The 19,271-nt window shown below is 32.4% G+C and overlaps 2 protein-coding genes across 6 annotated transcripts; one reads left to right on the forward strand and one right to left on the reverse strand.

Annotated features, from left to right (window-relative positions):
* The first annotated feature begins 4,414 nt into the window (after nt 1–4,414).
* Nucleotides 4,415–9,030, forward strand: LOC100784179 (probable methyltransferase PMT3). 5 transcript variants are annotated; one of them, XM_006588619.4, is made up of 10 exons: nt 4,415–4,494; nt 4,641–4,726; nt 5,166–5,243; nt 5,365–5,552; nt 5,670–5,834; nt 5,961–6,143; nt 6,259–6,853; nt 7,239–7,351; nt 7,896–8,116; nt 8,411–9,030. In XM_006588619.4, exons 4-10 carry the CDS (start codon nt 5,373–5,375, stop codon nt 8,730–8,732), a joined length of 1,779 nt encoding a protein of 592 aa, XP_006588682.1. In that variant the 5' UTR covers nt 4,415–4,494; nt 4,641–4,726; nt 5,166–5,243; nt 5,365–5,372; the 3' UTR covers nt 8,733–9,030. The 5 variants fall into 5 exon arrangements, with proteins under 5 accessions (XP_006588682.1, XP_006588683.1, XP_006588684.1 ...); XM_006588620.4 differs by lacking the exon at nt 5,166–5,243; XM_006588621.4 differs by lacking the exon at nt 4,641–4,726 and having other exon boundaries at nt 4,443–4,494.
* A 1,866-nt stretch (nt 9,031–10,896) lies between these two features.
* On the reverse strand, nt 10,897–18,244 carry LOC100814831 (dolichyl-diphosphooligosaccharide--protein glycosyltransferase subunit 2). Its single transcript, XM_003537000.5, has 19 exons — nt 18,005–18,244; nt 17,535–17,727; nt 17,324–17,413; nt 16,783–16,845; nt 16,489–16,558; nt 16,043–16,107; nt 15,692–15,746; nt 14,905–15,032; nt 14,702–14,817; nt 14,483–14,552; nt 13,729–13,833; nt 13,522–13,611; nt 13,275–13,423; nt 12,933–13,044; nt 12,773–12,856; nt 12,308–12,388; nt 11,984–12,208; nt 11,504–11,626; nt 10,897–11,207 (listed from the first exon to the last, which is right to left on the reverse strand). Exons 1-19 carry the CDS (start codon nt 18,136–18,138, stop codon nt 11,091–11,093), a joined length of 2,070 nt encoding a protein of 689 aa, XP_003537048.1. The 5' UTR covers nt 18,139–18,244; the 3' UTR covers nt 10,897–11,090.
* Between the last annotated feature and the right edge of the window lie 1,027 nt (nt 18,245–19,271).

A 19,271-nucleotide genomic window follows, 5' to 3' on the forward strand; every position in this document is an offset into this window, starting at 1 on the left:
ATTAAGTCTTTTTTAAAATAAATAAATTAAATTTTTATATAAAAATATATTATTTTAATTTATTATATAATTATGCATATGTGTTTTTTTCTCCTTTATATGTTTTCTAAGTTTGTCTCTTATTATGTAGAAAAGCGTTAAAATGCTTCTTGTGATTATTATGTTTGGATATTTAGTGATGCGTGAAATAGAATATGATGAGATGAAAAAATAAAATAATAAGATGAAATAAATAAAATTGTCATTTTGTTGTTTAGATAATTTATAGTGAAATAAAATATAAAAAAGATCCAAATTATATAAATATAAAAAGGAAAATATTATATCACACAAAATACGCATTTTGCCACAAATTCATTCATTTGTATTTTAAATACTTTATATAATGAAATCTAATGGGTCATTCTTTTCTATTAATCCCAAGGTAACCTTAGTCAATCTCCATTTGGAGTTTTAGTTGGCCAATTAATTTGAAAGTTGGGCCAGAAGTTTTTAGGGAAAAAATAAATTAAAATGCATCTTTTTCTAAATAACTTCTTTTAAGATAACTTTTTATTTTTGTTTGGGAAGGTTTTCCTCTGTGTATTTTTTTGACAATTTTGTTCAAAATATGATCAGATATTAAATGTTTATATTGTTTTTTTAACATGGATTCAAACTTTGATTCACTGCATTATGGGACAATAACAACTCCATTGATATTGTGGGACTCTAGGTATGTTTATTTTGTCGATAGACATATGATGATACGAAATAAACACACATTCACAGCAAAAACAAGGTAATTGGTGTTTCCCGAAAATGAAAATTTGCTTAAACCAAGGTAAAATCCAAACACACTCTTTTCTACTAGACCCAACTTTTTTTCCTAAATTCTACTAGACACGACTACTCCGTATTGATAAGTAATTAACTAGTATTTGTTTTCTTTGCCCTAATAAGCGTTCAAAACAAAAAGGCACAGTCATATGATGAATAGCGTAAGTGATTTGGTAGCGTCTATTATTGTCTGTACCTTAATGCATTGGATAATTACCTCAGATTGTCTTCATTAACGCAACAAATAAAATATCAAACCACAAGAGTTTGCACGTTTTCACAACTAAATTACTTTTTCAGATAAGGGAAGGCATTATATCCTGAACACAGAACCTCTGTCCATGATTATGAAGCAAATAAATAAATATCAATAGATGCGTGTCGTTGTTTATATGTATTTATAGAAAAACATTTTATATTGTCTCTCACTGCTTGTTAATATGATACAGGATACATTGGTCCAAATTGGCTGCATACTTAACTTTCACGTAAAGTTATGTGTCAACAACACCTCAAAATATTGGAATGTTCTATAGAATCAATAATGGGTCCAAGCTTAATTTGAACCAATTAATTATCTTTTTTAATTGTTTCTTTATCACATGATGTTGTGCAATCGAAGGAGATAAACTCAGAACAATTTATATCACATTATATCAAAATACTTTAAATATATCATATAAATAAAATTGACATCACACTAATTTTAATTCAAAAAATTAAAAATAGTTCAAATTTATAAGTTTTGCTCTTACTTATATAATATTTAACTTTCTTATTTATACTTAATGTAAGATTTCTCACACTTGTATTTCAAACACATGAATCAACTCCTCTACCAGAAACATAAGTTTTTCTATTTATCAAAGAAACATAACAAATTAACTATATGTGAATGCATCCATTGCTTGATATATAGAGAGATGAGGAGGCATAGTGCATCATTTAAGCACTGGTTTTAATATCATGAAAGCCACGAAGCACCAAATTAAATTAGGTATATTCTATAGAATGAATTCCTATGTTGTAGACTTCAATTAATGATGAACAATATTTTCAATGAAAGAATTTGGATTCGTACATAAATTAAGAGCTAACTTGCTTGATATTCAAAAATTAAATGATTCTATTTTGAAAAGAAAAAAAAAACAAAATCATAGTATAGATGGGTAAAAGGGTAGTCACTCATGTCGTCTCTTTATACTTGGAGGAATATTCTTATTATTCTTCATGTATGTTGTTAAATATATACAGTTCAAATATTCTTATCTTCCCTTTCATCTTCTATTTTGATTTCATTTTGTTTCGGTTTCATTTCAGCTATGATAATGAAAATTATCATTTATTAAATAATAATAATAACCAGCACAATAACGTTTCTACCAAGTCTCCACCCGAGTAAAAGGACATCACGTCGCATCAGAGACTTGGAAAATAAAACGCCAACATTTTATTATTTTTGTAACTAAGCCGAATTTGGCACTTTTACAATAACACGATATCTATGTTAACTTTAATAGAAAGATGATAATTGTAGGTACAAGACATATCAACAACCATTTTTCTTTCTTTAAATTGTTATAGCTTATGTACATGTGACACTAGATCGAGTTAAGACTTTTTAGAGCTTATACTTCCGTTTTTTTGCTTTTTAGATTTAGTTCATCATTATTGAACAATTGCTGAAGGAAAAAAATGAACATTGCAGATAATATTGTATAGTATGATGATTACTATCTTTTCCAAATATTAATGTTAATACAAAATCATTTTCGTTAAATTGTAACCTAAGGTTAGATAGTCTGCATTTATCGGCATAAAAGTAAATCCGACAGAATTGAAATTTGAAACTCAATTATTTTGTTTGTTTATCTCTTTACTGCCAAGGAGCAGTAACCGTTGAAGATACAAATCCCCGGCTGATTAGATAGAATTTGTTTTTAAGAGGAAACCATTGGTCCACACCTATATAAAGTCTAATTCAAGGGATTGATGTATTAGTTATTATATTCGCATGAAAAAACAATTTATTGAATCAAAGAATTCATGTTTAATTTTTATTTTATTTAAAATTTTCTTGAATTAATGATTGATGAACTTTCGTCATCCTTGACTTAAAGAAAAAAATATCTCTAAATCTAGTTTGTAGCTTGCTCCACATGCATGACACATTGACCAATAAAAGTTGAACACTTTGATTAACTTACTTACCACCGTGGCAGGTAATAAAACTTTCTTTTTAAATATTTAACAATACAATATAATTATACATATAGAGAGAGATAGATAAATGAGTGTTTTAGGATTAGATTGAATTGATTTTAAGGAAAAAAATATCCAATCCAATCACTTTAGTTTTCTTAATTTATTATTTATTATTTAATTGGTTTGTTTTAAAATTTTAATTTGATAGTAAGTATAATTTAAAATTATTTAGATTGGATAATTTTTTATTTTAATCTTATTTTTATTTTTCTTCTACAAAATATTAAATAAATGGTAAAGATATAACAAATATAAAAAAATAGATAGGAATGTTGTTATAATTATCAAGTTGCATAAATTTATTTTTCATATAATACATATTTAAAAGATTATACCATAATTTGTGTTATATAATGACATAAATAAAATATTTGATATTTTAAACTATTTTTTATTATATTTGTTTATATCATATATTCTTCTATTTACATTATTTATGAACAAGATATAGATATTTCCTATTATCGGATATAATTTATTATTAGAGAATAGATAAGATAAAATCACATCTTTCTCTATTTATATTATCTTAAAAAAGAAAATAAATATTAGATAATTCAATCTCATTTTCATAAAAAGGGATCAGCATGATTCATATAATTCATTCTGATTTCACTATTGATGCTTGTTTACCTTTTAAGTCTCTATAAATTGTAGTTTGAGACCTAATAACCTCAAATAATAAAGAAATGAGAAAACAATTATTATATTTTAAAGAAAAATGATGAAATGATAAAGATTCATTTCATGTTTTTAACCAAATTTAAAAAATGGTAAACAATAATATATATTACATTAATCCAACTGCTCATAAACTCATTCTTGCATGTTCCTCCTCCTCCACTACTCCCAAGTCCCAATCTTTTTATTGAAAAATAACAATGAAGTAATAATAAATAACAATGTAAACAGCTGCAAAAGGCAAGGCTTTAGATTAGATCTCTGTCACCAATCACCATCTCTTGAATTTGTTATTGTGCATCACTTAATAAATGTTAAATTATTTATTTCATCTTTATAGTTTTATAATTCTTATTTTTTTTAGTCATAGTTTTAAGGTAGTCTTTTTAATTTCTACAATTTACATTTTAATTCTCTTTTAATTTCTGTAATTTTGAAAGTGATTTTTTTAGTTCTTATAATTTCATGATTGTTATTTTTTTAGTCTCCATATTTTTTAAATTAGAGAGACTAAAGAAAAATTAAAATGTAAAGACTAAAAATGTAAGAATTATTAAAATTATAAGGACGGAATAAGTAATTTAATGTTAAGAAAATAAAAAAGTAGAAATTTCTTTAATAAAAAAAAAGTATTTACGATCTCAAGATATTACAATGTTTGTGTACTGTTAGAAATGCAATACCCACTTCCACGCAACCTCTCTGAAGCGAAGAGAAGCCGAGTCTGAGGTACAAAAATGCTATTTTTTTTTAGTGTTTTCCCATTTCTGTGTTCTGTTTTTTTTTTTCCTCCTCAGATCCATACCCATTTTCTGAATTGCGCCTGACATTATCAAAATGCTAACTTTTTCATCTCTCTGCATCTGCCACCGCAGAATTTACTCTTTTCATGAGATGGGTCAGTGAAAGTTGGCAACTACCGGTGACGACGCCAATTCACATGCATATACCCATATCTAGTGTTTGTGCCTATGTCCCTTTAGATTTTTTTTTCACGTTTGGAATATTTCAACGTATTCTCTAATTGGTGCCATTACTGGTGCTCTTATTTTATTGCTGTTTTTTTTTTCTTTCTTTCTAATGTTTGATTTCAAAATTCTGCCTAGAAATTAAAAATGATTTTTTTAGGATGTTATTGGTACGAAGTATCCACCAAGGACTAATCTTTATTGGCAACTTGACTAATCACCTTTAGGGAGGTTTTCCGAATCTAATACCACTCGCACCAACAATTTATTGGTATTTAAAAATGATTTTGAGTCTGTGTACTTTGATCCAATAGTGATGTTTTCTTTCTGAAGGAGTGTGCTTCTGGTGAATTTGGTTCAATTTTTCAGTCATTATGGTGCTAGTGCTAGTGAGTGCTGTTTCATTTGTTTCAATTTCAACTTTGTGTGCAGTTATTGTTTCGTGGCTATAAGTTGCATCAGCTAGGTGCTTTGTGGAACTGAATTTATGCCCTTGAATCATTGAGTGTGGTGAGAAAATTATGGATATGGTTATTTGATTGAAATTTAATAGTTGCTTTGCCTTGTGTACTATCTATTTGTTATCTGCCAGATGAAGTTAAAACAATGGTGAAATGTGATTCTTATGCAGTGACAAGAATGGGGAGAGGGAAAGCAGATGGGAAACCGAGAAAGCGGTTGGTCACAACTGTGTTACTTTTAGCGATTGTTGGTGCTTTATTTTACCTGTATTCTAGGAAAAATGGTTCATCTTCTATTGAGCATGGTAGCAAATCTGTAAAATTTGGAGATGACAGTGCTATACCAAAGACCATTCCAGTGAGTTATCTTAGTCTGAACTGAACAACTTATACATTTACCCTTTCCAATAGCCTTGAATGTTGGTGTCTAGTATGAGTCATTATAGTTATTTTACTCTTGTATTCATTTTTTAAGGTCTGTGATGATCGTCTATCGGAGCTGATTCCATGTCTAGACAGAAATTTCATATACCAAACAAGATTGAAGCTTGATCTGACTTTAATGGAGCACTACGAACGGCACTGCCCAATGCCTGAGCGGCGCTATAATTGTTTGATTCCCCCTCCTCCAGGGTACAAGGTGTCTCTCTTTTCTCTAGGCATTGCTTCTCTTAGATGGAACTATGAAAGTTAAATAAATTTGGAAGTTTTCTGTGCTTACAGCTTTGAGTGTCTTATGCTGTTCTTGATGATAAATTGATTATAGATTCCAATCAAGTGGCCCAAAAGCAGAGATCAGGTATGGAGGGCAAATATACCTCATACCCATCTTGCAACTGAGAAATCTGACCAGAGATGGATGGTTGTAAAAGGTGAAAAGATAGGTTTTCCTGGTGGAGGAACCCACTTCCATTATGGCGCTGGCAAGTATATTGCATCAATTGCCAATGTAAGCTAGTTACTCCTATCCGGTATGGCACTAAAATAATCACCAAAACATGAAACTCTTATATGACTGGAAAAAGTTATAAGTTTGTAGTTTATATTCATGATTGGTATTTCAGATGCTCAACTTTCCAAACAATGTGATTAACAATGAAGGAAGACTTCGCAATGTTTTTGATGTTGGCTGTGGTGTTGCAAGCTTTGGAGGATATCTTCTTTCTTCTGATGTAATAGCAATGTCATTAGCACCAAATGATGTTCATGAAAACCAAATACAGTTTGCTTTAGAAAGAGGAATTCCGGCATATCTTGGTGTCTTGGGGACACTAAGACTCCCTTACCCTAGTAGATCTTTTGAACTTGCCCATTGTTCTCGCTGTAGAATTGATTGGCTTCAGAGAGATGGCATACTTCTTCTTGAGCTAGATAGGATACTCAGGCCGGGAGGCTACTTTGCCTACTCATCTCCTGAAGCCTATGCTCAGGATGAAGAGGATCAGAGAATATGGAAAGAAATGAGTGCTCTTGTAGGGAGGATGTGTTGGAAAATAGCTTCTAAGAGGAACCAGACTGTCATATGGGTCAAGCCTCTTACAAATGACTGTTACTTGAAAAGAGAGCCTGATACTCGCCCTCCGCTCTGCAGTCCTAATGATGATCCTGATGCTGTTTGGGGAGTTAAAATGAAAGCTTGCATCTCACGCTACTCTGATCGTGAGTGATATTTTCTCCATTTCATATAATGATTTAGTCTGGTTTGAAAACGCAAGACCATGAGATAAACTGATAATAAGATTGTTCCTATAGACCTTTAACAGTTCAAAAAAAATCTAACTATGAAATATGAATAATAACTGCCTTGTGATTATGGAGCCGTAACTAGGAGTTGACTTTGTAAATCAGATGGCTTTTGCTATTCTAGATAGGTCCATGCTCTCCCCGATTACATTATATTTGGCCCAAGTTACACAACTGCATTTTTGCATATATTAATGTTGCATGATTTCATTCCATTCCATCATAATTCCTGGTATTATTTCTTGACTCTTCTATTAGAAGTTGAAAAGTTAATAACCATATATTCTTCTGGTCTATGCAGAGATGCACAGAGCAAAAGGAGCTGGTTTGGCTCCTTGGCCAGCTCGATTGACCACTCCACCTCCTCGTCTTGCTGACTTTAACTATTCCACTGAAATGTTTGAAAAGGACACGGTAATTTAAAATATATCCTGTTTTACACTTTTACATCTTGCTTATAATCATCACAAGGAAGTAGCTACAAAGCCTTTGGGTAACAGTAAAAAGAGAACAAAAATATGAGTAAAAATACAGGAGAAGTGGGAGAAGGACCTGCTGGGAAGGGGAAACCCTACATTAGCCAACAGAAAGTATAAACAAAGATAACTGCGATCACATTTCTGGCTTGACTAGATTTGATATGAACTAACTAATTATGAACCTCTATTGCTGTCCAAATGTCCTAAGGAAGACAATCTAAATGTGACACCATGTGAATATTTCTTTCAGTTGTGGATTTCCTTTTCACCTCGGAGATGAAATTGGTGCAATGTGCTTGGTTCACCTTATTTTTGAGGAATAGTCGCTTATTTTTTCCAGCTCTCTGAAAGAGTTTGAAAAATAAGCGATTATTTCTCTAAATCACTTTGTTACAAAACATGGACTGAATCTAAGGCATGATAATTTCATTGTAAGATATCTGATTATCTGGTATTATGACGCAACTAATTTTGTGCAGGAATATTGGCAACAAGAAGTTACTAATTACTGGAAAATGCTAGGCAATAAAATTAAGCCTGACACAATTCGGAATGTGATGGACATGAAAGCAAACTTGGGTTCATTTGCAGCTGCTTTGAAGGACAAAGATGTTTGGGTTATGAATGTGGTGCCAGAAAATGGGGCAAACACTCTCAAGATCATATATGACAGAGGGCTGTTAGGAACAGTTCACAACTGGTATGACCCTTATTCTTGTATTTACAAAACAAATAATCTTCTGTAGGTTATATTAACACTGCAATTCCTGTTTAACTTATTGCTTCACTTTTTTCAATGCTCTCTAAAAATTTGGGTTTTTACCAAGTCAAATAGTGTCGTGTGGTCCATGTAATCTAGTAGGATAAGGTTTTGTTGTTATTGTCTCTAAAATGCAAGATACCCGAATGAAAGTGCTACCTGATATAATTAAACCACGTCTTTGTTGTTGCAGTATGACCTTGTTGTGATCTTGTTTTGGCATCAATGTAACAGGTGTGAAGCATTTTCGACCTACCCTCGTACTTATGATCTGCTCCATGCATGGACTATATTTTCTGATATTATTGAGAAGGAGTGCAGTCCAGAGGATTTATTGATTGAGATGGATAGAATCCTGAGGCCGAAAGGTTTCATCATTGTCCATGATAAGCGATCGGTGGTGTTGTCTATAAAGAAGTTCTTGCCAGCATTGCACTGGGTTGCAGTGGTCACATCTAATGTAGAGCAAGATTCAAACCAAGGCAAAGATGATGCAGTGTTGATAATTCAGAAGAAGATGTGGCTGACAAGTGAGAGCATCCGCATTTCAGAATAACAGCATGCTCCCTCTAATGGATGCCACCATTCTTTCCATTCACTTGCAAGTTCAAAATCTCAGCAATACACCCTTGTGGAAAATTGATCTTGTAGCTTTTATCTCGTGCTGTAGGTGCTCTTTTATATTTTAGTCATATTCTCTACACTATATATAGGTAGAAGTGCTAGTGAAAGATCATCCCAAATCATCTTGGTTGAATTTATTTAATTTTGGACACAAGTAGTCACCCTGCTATTGTGATCAAGATATTTTAGATGATTTTGAGTCTAAATTAATTTGAACATATTACAGGATACTGAGGTTTTGTTTATTTATTTATTTTTCCATTTTGCTCCTGCTGATCAAGTTATCTTATTTCAAGCACAGTAAGATCCTGCTTCACTTTCCACATCGCCCAATCCCAACCCCACATAAGACAAGGCAAAAAAAAAAAAAAAAATTGCTTTTGCTTTTGCTTTTGCTTTGACCTGCCATAACTTAGTTTAAACGAGATATATAAGCTTCAGTCACTTGAGAATAAGGCTTTGCATGAACTTATTTTGAGCTGTAATTACATCTGCACATACTTCTGGCTTACATGGTACTCCATTTTTGTTTGGTTGATCTGAAACATAGTACTCCATGAACATTGAAAACTTGTTCACATCCTATTCCTATATTTAGAGATGCCCATACACTAACTTGGCCCAAGCGCAATATGGATACTGCTTTGGCATGTGTACTCAATCAATTATAAACTACTGTTGATATGATTTTTAAAATAATTATTATAAAAATTAATAAATTTATTATATATGATGAGTTATGATTGAATGACGGTCTAAAATATTTTTATAAGTACATAATCTTTATTTGATTTTAATTTCTTTACTTTCAATTATTTGTATTTAATCTTCTTAATTTCTCAATTATTCAAATTAAGTCTATTACCTCGAATTTTCATTTAACATAGAATTAACAAAAGTGTAACATCATTAATTTGTATAAATTAACAAAGAACAAATCAATAATACATCACGCCTCTTACATTTCTATTAAAGGGAAAAGTTTATAAATTAATTAAATAAAGATAACTTCCAAGTTAGGCCAACCAAATCCATAGCCTAAATCAGACCCCAAAACTCATTAGGTTTATGATTACTCAACCCAACTCGATTAACCTCAGTTCTCAGGTAGACTCAAGTTACTGACTCAAACAGACCATGATCACTCGGATTAAATTCTTCCAACCTATACTCAACTTTAAGGTGAAGAAATCAAAGTTTATGCGTAAAAAATTAGGTTGAACCGACTTTAATCATAGTTTATGCGAGTATGTAATTAGCATTGTTTGTCCAACCTTTATCCAATGCTGAAACTCAAGACATTAAATGACAATCTCACATGACATAAATTACTTAAGTTGGAACAGAACCCCTTCAAAATAAATTTGCCTTTATAGTAATTGCATATCCATCCTTAATTTAATTTCAAGCATACTGAGAACCCTAACTAGCTAAAATTTAAAAATAGACACACCTTTACCAATTCACTTTAGGGAGCAATTTCCAAAATAAAATGTAATATGTAAAATATGATACTAGCAATTTTTGTTGTTGTGTGTGAATATATTAGTAGTAGATGTGGAACAAGGTAAGTGGAGAATACATTGATATGAATTATGGACCGTGAAGTCTCCACAAAACTAGCAGCTTACCGTAACGTCAAGGGGAGGTAACATATATGCTAAAATAACTGGTTTGCCAATGACGTTCATCAGGATCAGCCCAGACTCAATTAAAGCTTTTCTCTCAAGGGGTGTTTGATTGGAAAGAAAACTTTCATGCCTGAAAATCTTGAATCTGAAATCATATTTCCTGAAAATAAATAAAATTTATTTGATTGCGCATTGAAATCTTAAAATAAATTTTTTAATAATTAAAAAGTTAAACGATATTTTTACTACATTAAATAATTTAATAAAAAATAACATGATATTATTACTGTAGTAAAAGAAAAATTATTAAAAAAAAAAATTCACCTCCCCCATGAGAAAATGTGAAAAACTTATTAAAAGACATTCCCAAAAAAACATCTTTTCCCAATAATATTATTTTCTTAAAATTGATACCAAATATGAGAAACTAAGTCTCCAGACCTATGATTCTCGAAAAACCAAGAATTTCTCTCTTACCAAACATTCCCTTGCAATGTAATTGAGTTCTCTTCTCTATAGGATACAATTGAGCTCTCTAAATTTGTCATTAGATAATTTAACAACGGTCCTACAAAATTGAATTAGTACCATTCCTTAAAAGGGAAAAAAAAACTCAAATTTTCATTGTCTTTATAAATAGAAATTATTTGTTGTTTCACTCATGCAGATTTCAACTTGGCAGATGTAAAAGCGAGATGAGAAAGAATTCTGTGCCCCACAAACATCAGTATAGCTCCCAAAAGACCAAATGCTTTGAGTGTAGTGAACAGGTCCAGCTGCACACGGCCAAAAAAGAGAAAAACATTTCAGAAGTTGGAACAAACTGATAATATTGCCGTGCCAGAAGAGAAATGGAATAAAAATGAACAGTCCCAAAGAAAACACCTATGGATCAACATCACTGGCTATGCCAGTTAAGCATTTCATCAGGGGAGATAATGCTTCTGATTAATAATAAATTACTTTTGCATTACATGCATCAATAGATACCACCTAATAGAAGAACCTGACTTCATGATTACTTGGATCATAGATCATTTAATAGTGCTACCTGAATGTAGAGTGGACATACCTTCAACCAGAAAAGTACATAAAGTAACAAAACCGCCGCAATACCAACATGGAAAAGGATCCCAAATGTGGCAGGTACTGTTGAACCAGGGAAATTCTTTAGGTTCACCCCCAAGCGCAATAACTGCCAATGACATAAAACAGAGTAAAAACCACGGACTATAAAGGAAGATAGACCAAATCAAAGGATAAAAACAGCTTAACAACATTGTTGTGACAACACTGAACGCAAGTGCCAAAAAAATCCTTTACCATCAAAAAAGCATATTTTCCATAAAATAAATAGCATGTCTGTATAGCCATACTAACAGGTATGAGTGTAGACCTTAAAGGGCTTCCCTACATTGGGCTGGTTCTTATCACATACCACATTTCTGTTTCCATTTCTCTTATTTTTCCCATTCTTATCTCCAATTCCCTTTTCTCTTAAATAACAAGTATATTTATGCCACTTTCTAGTGGGAATTATATTGAGACTTACCCCAACCAAAAAGCCAATGAATGGCAAAAGGATCAAACCCAAGAAAGCAAGAGAGAGTTCCTGGTGAGGTCTCTTTTCAGGAGACCTGAATATATGGGTAATCTCTGCTTTGGGCCCATATCTTGAGTAAGGATCAACAGGTGGTGGTGGAGGACGGGGTGCTTTCTCAGGTGCTTCTGGAAGATCTAATTCAACATGGCCAAGTAGCCGTAAGAAAGAGTTCTCCTGAAATACAATATTTTCACTCAGATTCAGCAAGACTATAGGGGGAGAAGGGGGCAGGTGGAGAGGGGAGATTTAAAATGTGGAGGTAGTGCCAGATACCATGACAGCATCACCAACAGTCAGCTCAATTTCATATTTTCCCGAGAGATAGAAAAGTTTCTCCACCAAGCCAAGAAAATCCTACAAGCCAAAATAACAATGTAAGCTAAGTGAGAGAGAGAACCATTGGAGGAAAATGAGAATCAAAATAATGTTGCAGCATTCCCCCAATATAAAAGGGCAAAACAAAAAATGATAAGCAATTGTATCACAGCCAAGCTCAATAGTTCCAATTAAAGATTAAAAAAAAACTTGCAGTTGCCTTACAAGTGATTAAAGTTGCAATACGTTAATGATGGTCTTGTCTCTTGATTTTTATATTGGATGATATACACACTATAATGAATTGTGAGGATTCAGCTGTATAATAGTTATTTATCATACAATGTAACAAACTGAACAAGTACTCAAGGATAAACTTCAAAACCCAGACAATGAAATAATATGTAACAAGAGATACTTAACGAGAACTTTCTCAAACTTCTTGCCGGTATTTCCAACCACAAAGATGTGTTCAACCTTTGTCTCATGTCTCAACTTGAAAAACGCCTGCAGAACAACAAATACCTCAATAAACAGCATTGAAATGACATTCATTCAAAAGGTCCAAGAGGCGACTGCAAACCTGATGAGGCTTAAAAACATGACCATGAGGAGTTGTCAATTGGAAAGAAAACCTCAACTTCTGCAGGTGGTTAGCTGAGAGTGAAACGGCATCATTTCCAGCCAAATCTAGCCTGGTTAGGACAAGCATAAATGAAAGTAAAAAATTAAAAAAAAATCAAAGCCATACAAGAGTTACATGTAAAAATGCAGAAGAGATATAAATTCATATGCAACAGTTCAGACTTCAAACACATGATAGAATGACAATCATTGAACATACTAATTAGAAGGAGAAAAAAAAACCTATATATCACCATTGATAACTTACAAATAGGATATTAAACCAAAATAGACAACATACTTTTTCTGGGTTTCAGCACTTCCAAGATCACTGTCAAGAACTGTGATTTCTGCATTACCAACTTCAATAATTCCAGTGACATATATTGGTACATGAATTTGGCCTCCAGTTGCATAAACTTTTTCACTGCCAAAATCATGAAGCACAATCTGCAAAATAGGGTAAAATTATACTGAAGGTAGATACAAACATACCTTGATGTAACTAAATGAGAAATAAGTAACTAAAATTAAACAAACAGGAATACCTCAAAAACAAACACATATGTCCCCACATCCACATTCTTCGGCAAAGCATCCAAGACATGAAATCCACTTTCTTGGTCATACCGGAGCTCCTATCATAGAGGTCACCAGAGATAAGAAAGAATCCCAGGAAACTAAATGATTGCATCTGAGGGGGAAAATATTCTCAAGCCTCACCCCTCGGAATAAGTGATTGACTCATCACTCACCTTGCTGTCAATAATAGCTGAATCTTTTGCACCTGTGCTAAAAGCACGGACAAGCTTCACTGTTAACGGTGGTGCAGCTGAACCAAGCACTGTATTCACCTTGACCTGATTTGAAATAGAAATTTGTCAGATATTCCTAACAGTATTGAAAACAGAAAAGTAGAGTAGAAATGCAGAAGTATTGCACAATCACAAATCTAATACTGCAAAGAGACCACAACAGAAAGTAAAATTGTTTAGTTGAGGAAAGCAGATGCTGCTGCAGATATTAATGAAAATGGGTGAGATATTAATGTAGAACTGCATGCAGAAGAATCAACAAAAAATAAATAGGGGATAATGCAACCAGAATGCAAGGTAGAGCTTGTTAATCATTCTAAATAAAAACCATTGAAAATTAATGGGCTAATAATAACAAGTACTATCCTATAGTTACAAAGGAAGCCTAAACTGTGAACTGCTTTAATAAATTTCTCAGAGGTCAGACTCATTAACAGCAAGATTATGACAGCAAATGGAGAGAGAACTATAAATTTACAGGATGGCTGAGACTCAAAATCGACTACAACCAAATGGCTACTAGATCACCATTCACCAACTATTTCCTACTTTCCTTTTGCCAGACAAAAATGACAAATGTCGTGATAAGGCAATGGGATTACCCCATCAACTATCCCAATTTCAACGAAAAACTAATTAAAATTTATAATAGTAGTAAAATAAGGATTCTAGACATATTAAATTAGTTAAATACCTTAAGCTGGCCTTTCTTGGTCAATGAATAAGCTGTTTCTGGGAGTGACAATATCAATGGAATGGAAATCCTACACCACAATAAGAAATACAAGTTACATATTATCACTACATATAATGAGGTTAAGATATCTCGGCAAAGAAGATACAGGAAAATATATGGAAATATCCCCCATAAAGCTGCAATTTAAAATAAGATTGTTTTTAGAAAAGCACTTGCCTGTTGCTCTCTAGAAAAGCTAATGACTCAACTTGATTGAAGAAGTCCTTGGCATCTCCAGGGATTCCAATGCCCAAGAAAAATTTTGCCAGACCCAATATTTTATCCCCTGGAAGCTGGAAAACACAAAGCCAAAAACATTAGCATTAAATTCTAACAGATTGAAAAAAAAAATAAACAGTAATTCCTTACACTCCACATACATTTATTTTTCCAGAAGTTACAGCAGCAAATGCAGTAACCCCTCTAACAACTGAAGAAGTTGTGGAAAGAGAACCCCGTTGCTCATGTCCACCAACATATTTCTCATCAAAATAAAAGGTTCCATCCTCTGAAAAATGACAATAGGTTGAGTGCAGTAGGTGAAGTATAAGGGATAGAGAACGGCAGGGCAATGTAAGTGCAATACCCAAAAAAAATACAAATGGAAAAAAAATATGAGCTTCAAGCAAATTATGTCATTTGATAGAAAATAGCACTCCGCAGCACAGAAACACGTTGAAGCAAACATGCAACAATCACAAACCAACATAGATATATAGGATTGTCAAGATTCAAGCATTTTGAAGGGATGCATCTACTCTCTTTAAGCTACTTATTTCACAAATGCAGGACATTGAGTTTAATAATAATAAGGTCCCATTACAAGCAGTTAATTCAATAGAAACCCTCAATTCTGGTAGTTTCTTCTAGTAAAGCTTACACCCACATTGTCAGCAAAATAATGATAACTTAGATCTTAAGCAGGTAATTGCAACTTGATCAATTGTTAAGCCCACAATAAAAGCAGCAAATAATAAACAAAATGCGATGAAACATAAAAGCACCAACATAAGGAGAAATTTGGAATCTACCACTTACCAAAGAACAAATGCTATGAACAGACAGTCAGACACCAAGGCTGCTAAACCCATTCTAGCTAATTCTAAATTTAAAAATAAGCATTAACATCAATCATTTGGGATGAAGTAAAAGCAAAGCTACACATACCATATTTCTCAATGCCATCAAAAAGCTTTACTATGCCATTTTTCACTACGTTGACCTGCCAATGTGGAGCTAATATAAGATATTGATAGAAGTGCCAAGACAAATTATGTTAGCAAGATGCACCAAAAGCTACAAAAGAATGTATAACAAAGACTAAAATAGTTACTCAGGCTAAATGCATGCGGCTAAACTGGCAAGTTTAACTTCAGTTTCGTGATATGCTGCAATAACATTCTAACAACTATTTATAACACAAATAATGTCATATGCATTAATTTCTGGACATGTATGAAAACTATTACAAACTTAAAAAAAAAAAATGGCAACCAATATAATGATCCAGAACTTTACCTTAGATTGATCAAATTCAGAAGAAGCTAGTGAGATCAATCCAGCAAGGGATTCAAGAGCTAATCCTGTGAAATATATGATGAGATTAAATTGTTAGCATGGATAAACTACAGCTATTACAATATTCCCAAGGATCTCATGATGCTAGCTTTAGCAAGAAAAATATTGGGCATAATGGCATATGAGAGAAATTAAGTATCAATACTGTTGGATTTAGGGGAAGATTTAAGACTAGCTAAATGAAGAAGATAATACTATAGAGAGAATCTAGAAAAAGAAAATGGTTTCTTATTCAGACCTTCCATTATGTGAAATGACTACTAATTCCAAGGCTAAATGAGTGCAACTTCCTAATTACTAATTCCTGTAAATACTAAATGCATTTTAACAAGTGATACATGAACTGCACATGATTCTAAAAAGTACATTTCCATGCAGATTATTACCAGCAGCATAGGTACTAGACTCTGGATTATCAGAACTATAGCGCCATCTTCCGTCACTTTGACTGAGAACCTGCTCGCAATGAAGACACAAAATAAATTTGCAAATTGCAGTTTGAATTGGAGTTGCAACAATATTGAGGTATCATATGGGGGAAACTAAAACAGTAGTTGGGTGCTGTTCTTATATGGAAGCCCTACCATCCACATAAGAAGAGGCCAAAATAGTAGTTACCAAAAACAAAACCTAGTTCCTACCTTATTTGATAAAAAAAAAAAAACCACAATAATACAAACCTTGATTGATTGGAAAACCCCATCAACATCAGCAAGAAGCACATCAACATTAGAATCCTGATCCTGTGCACAAAGAAGGTAAGTACCATAAAACAATATAATATCACATTACCAATAGGCAAGTCACAATTAAAAAAAAAAGTACCACATCCACCATTTAAAAAATAAAAAATCGGAAGATTAGTCATATAATCCATGACCGTGATCTAGGCCGCAACATCAAGGTTTTTTAACTGTCTGCGACTGCAATTGAGATCGCATAGGCCGCATTTGTCTGCGATTTGCTGCGATATCAACAAACGCGACGAAATCGCAATGTGATCGCGACCAATATTTAAAACATTGGTCATATTCAAAGAATTTCGGATATCAATCATACACAGGGAATGAATAGGAAATAAACTTGATTAATGCACTAGTACTCCCTAAGGACTCTACTTAATTAACATATATCTATTTTGGCTGATAAAAAAAAAAAACTCCCTAAGGACTCTAATGAAAACCGTGTAAGGTCACAGTAAAGTAGCGGCTAGAGAATTACCTTTATAACAACCAAACCTCCAATTGAATAGTAGATGTCAAGCAAAGCACTCGCATCATGAACAGTGGCTTTAAGTCTTGAAGCAATATCCTATAACAAAATAAATAAATAAATAAACGCTAGCATCAATTTTCAGCACACAAACAGAACTTTCATAAGCAGTGACACTCAAACTGCAAGCATAACAAAAAAAATAATAAAAGAAAAGTACCTTAAAAACGTTCCCATTGACATTGCATTTTAAAATGGCGTTAACTTTCAAGGCATAGAACAAATCCTTGAGAGGAGAAGACGAGGCTAGACTTTCAACTACTTTCTGACACGTGTCCTCGTTCACAGGAGTATTCTTCTCTTCGATTCCGAGAATCTGAAAAACTCTAAGCGCCTCGTACGCGTCTTCTAAGCTGTGATAAAATAACAGATCAAAGAACGACAAATAGTTGACTTGAGTTACGCAGAACGGTTCAAAATCTCAAGAGAGAAAAAAAAAAAAAAAAGCGACACAAATCTAACAATAATCCTTTCACAGTTTCACGTCCTTGGGATCGGAATCAAACGCAGCGTTGTGAACATTTATTTTTTGGGAAAATTAAACGGAATTGACGGAATCAGAGAATAACAATGCAATGTGTGGGGATCATGATGCGAGGGAGTTTAATTATTAGGGTTTTTGGTTTTGACCTTGTGGGAGTGGCAGCGAAGAGGTTGATTGCAGCGGATCGGTGAGAATGGGAGATGGAGAAGGAGAAAGAGAAAGGGAGAAGAAGTAGAAGAAATGCTGCCGCTACTATCACGTGACTCACGTGCGTGGCCATTGCTGGTGGAGCGGCAATGAATCGGAGAAAGAGAGAGTGGCCACACTTGAAAAGGGAGAAGACTTTCTCTAATGTTAATGTAAGGAGTTAATAATACCACTGGAGATTGCTGGGCTGGGTGGAGTTTTTGGACTGTTTTGTTTGGCACATTATTTTTATTTTTTTTGGGTTAAAATTACAATTTAAACTCCATTATAATTTCTAGTTTTGCATTTCTCTTTTCAACTTTTTTCTCCAAAAAAATCATGTCAACTCTTCACGTGTCATCTCTCAGTACGTGTTTGGTTTCATCTTAAAAAAATTAATTTTAGATAAATTTTTATATGTTTGGTTTTATGTAGACAGAATTTTCTATAATTGATTATGTTGAAACGATTTAGTTAGTTTTTGTATTGGATAAATAATTTTATTTTTAGTTTTATTCTTAGCTTTTTTTTTGCTTTTATAAAAACATTCAATTCAAACATAAATTATCACGCGTTAAAAATAATTTTAACCAAACACACACCAAATCATGTTGAATAATTTGTTTTGGATTCATAATTGATTATTAGCTCAAATATTTAGTTTTTATGCTGGATAAAAAATTGTACTTATTTTTATGTTAAATATGTGTTTTTAATAAAAATCAAAATATAAATTACATCACATTCAAATTAATTTTGTAAGATTAAAATTTTCAATGTCCATATAGAGACACTAAATTAAGGTTATAATTCTATTTAGATTGGTTGAAAGTGCTGAAATAGAATTGAATGTAATAGAATTTTGGTTAATGGTTGAAAGTGCTGAAATAGAGTTGAATGTAATAGAATTTTGGTTAAAATGTAATTTTGATACTTTTATTTTTTTAAATATGTGAATTTAGTTTTCATCATTTTTAATTGAGACATTTTGTTCATCACTTTTAATAAATTCATAATTTTAGTCCCTCTAATTTTTAATTAAGACATTCAGTCTTTCACTTAAAAAAATATGATTTTAATCCCCTTAGTCAATTTCAGACTTGTTAATTGTATATCTTTTAATTCTTTTTTAACAAATTAATTTTTTTGGCAATTAAATAATTTTTAAAAACATTTATCATGTGTATAATAAACAAATAGATGTCCATTGACATTCACAAAGTATAT

Source organism: Glycine max, chromosome 10 (genome assembly GCF_000004515.6).
Source record: "Glycine max cultivar Williams 82 chromosome 10, Glycine_max_v4.0, whole genome shotgun sequence".
In the NCBI taxonomy this organism is placed as follows: domain Eukaryota; kingdom Viridiplantae; phylum Streptophyta; class Magnoliopsida; order Fabales; family Fabaceae; genus Glycine; species Glycine max.

Coding starts and splice junctions, on each gene's coding strand:
- LOC100784179 (XM_006588619.4), top strand. CDS start 5,373: ATGGGGAGAGGGAAAGCAGATGGGAAACCGAGAAAGCGGTTGGTCACA. Junction 5,835..5,960: donor CCCCTCCTCCAGGGTACAAG/GTGTCTCTCTTT, acceptor AATTGATTATAG/ATTCCAATCAAGTGGCCCAA. Junction 6,854..7,238: donor CATCTCACGCTACTCTGATC/GTGAGTGATATT, acceptor TGGTCTATGCAG/AGATGCACAGAGCAAAAGGA.
- LOC100814831 (XM_003537000.5), bottom strand. CDS start 18,138: ATGGCCACGCACGTGAGTCACGTGATAGTAGCGGCAGCATTTCTTCTA. Junction 15,033..15,691: donor TGATGGCATTGAGAAATATG/GTATGTGTAGCT, acceptor GTCATTTTTCAG/AGGATGGAACCTTTTATTTT. Junction 14,553..14,701: donor GCTTTTCTAGAGAGCAACAG/GCAAGTGCTTTT, acceptor ATTGTGGTGTAG/GATTTCCATTCCATTGATAT.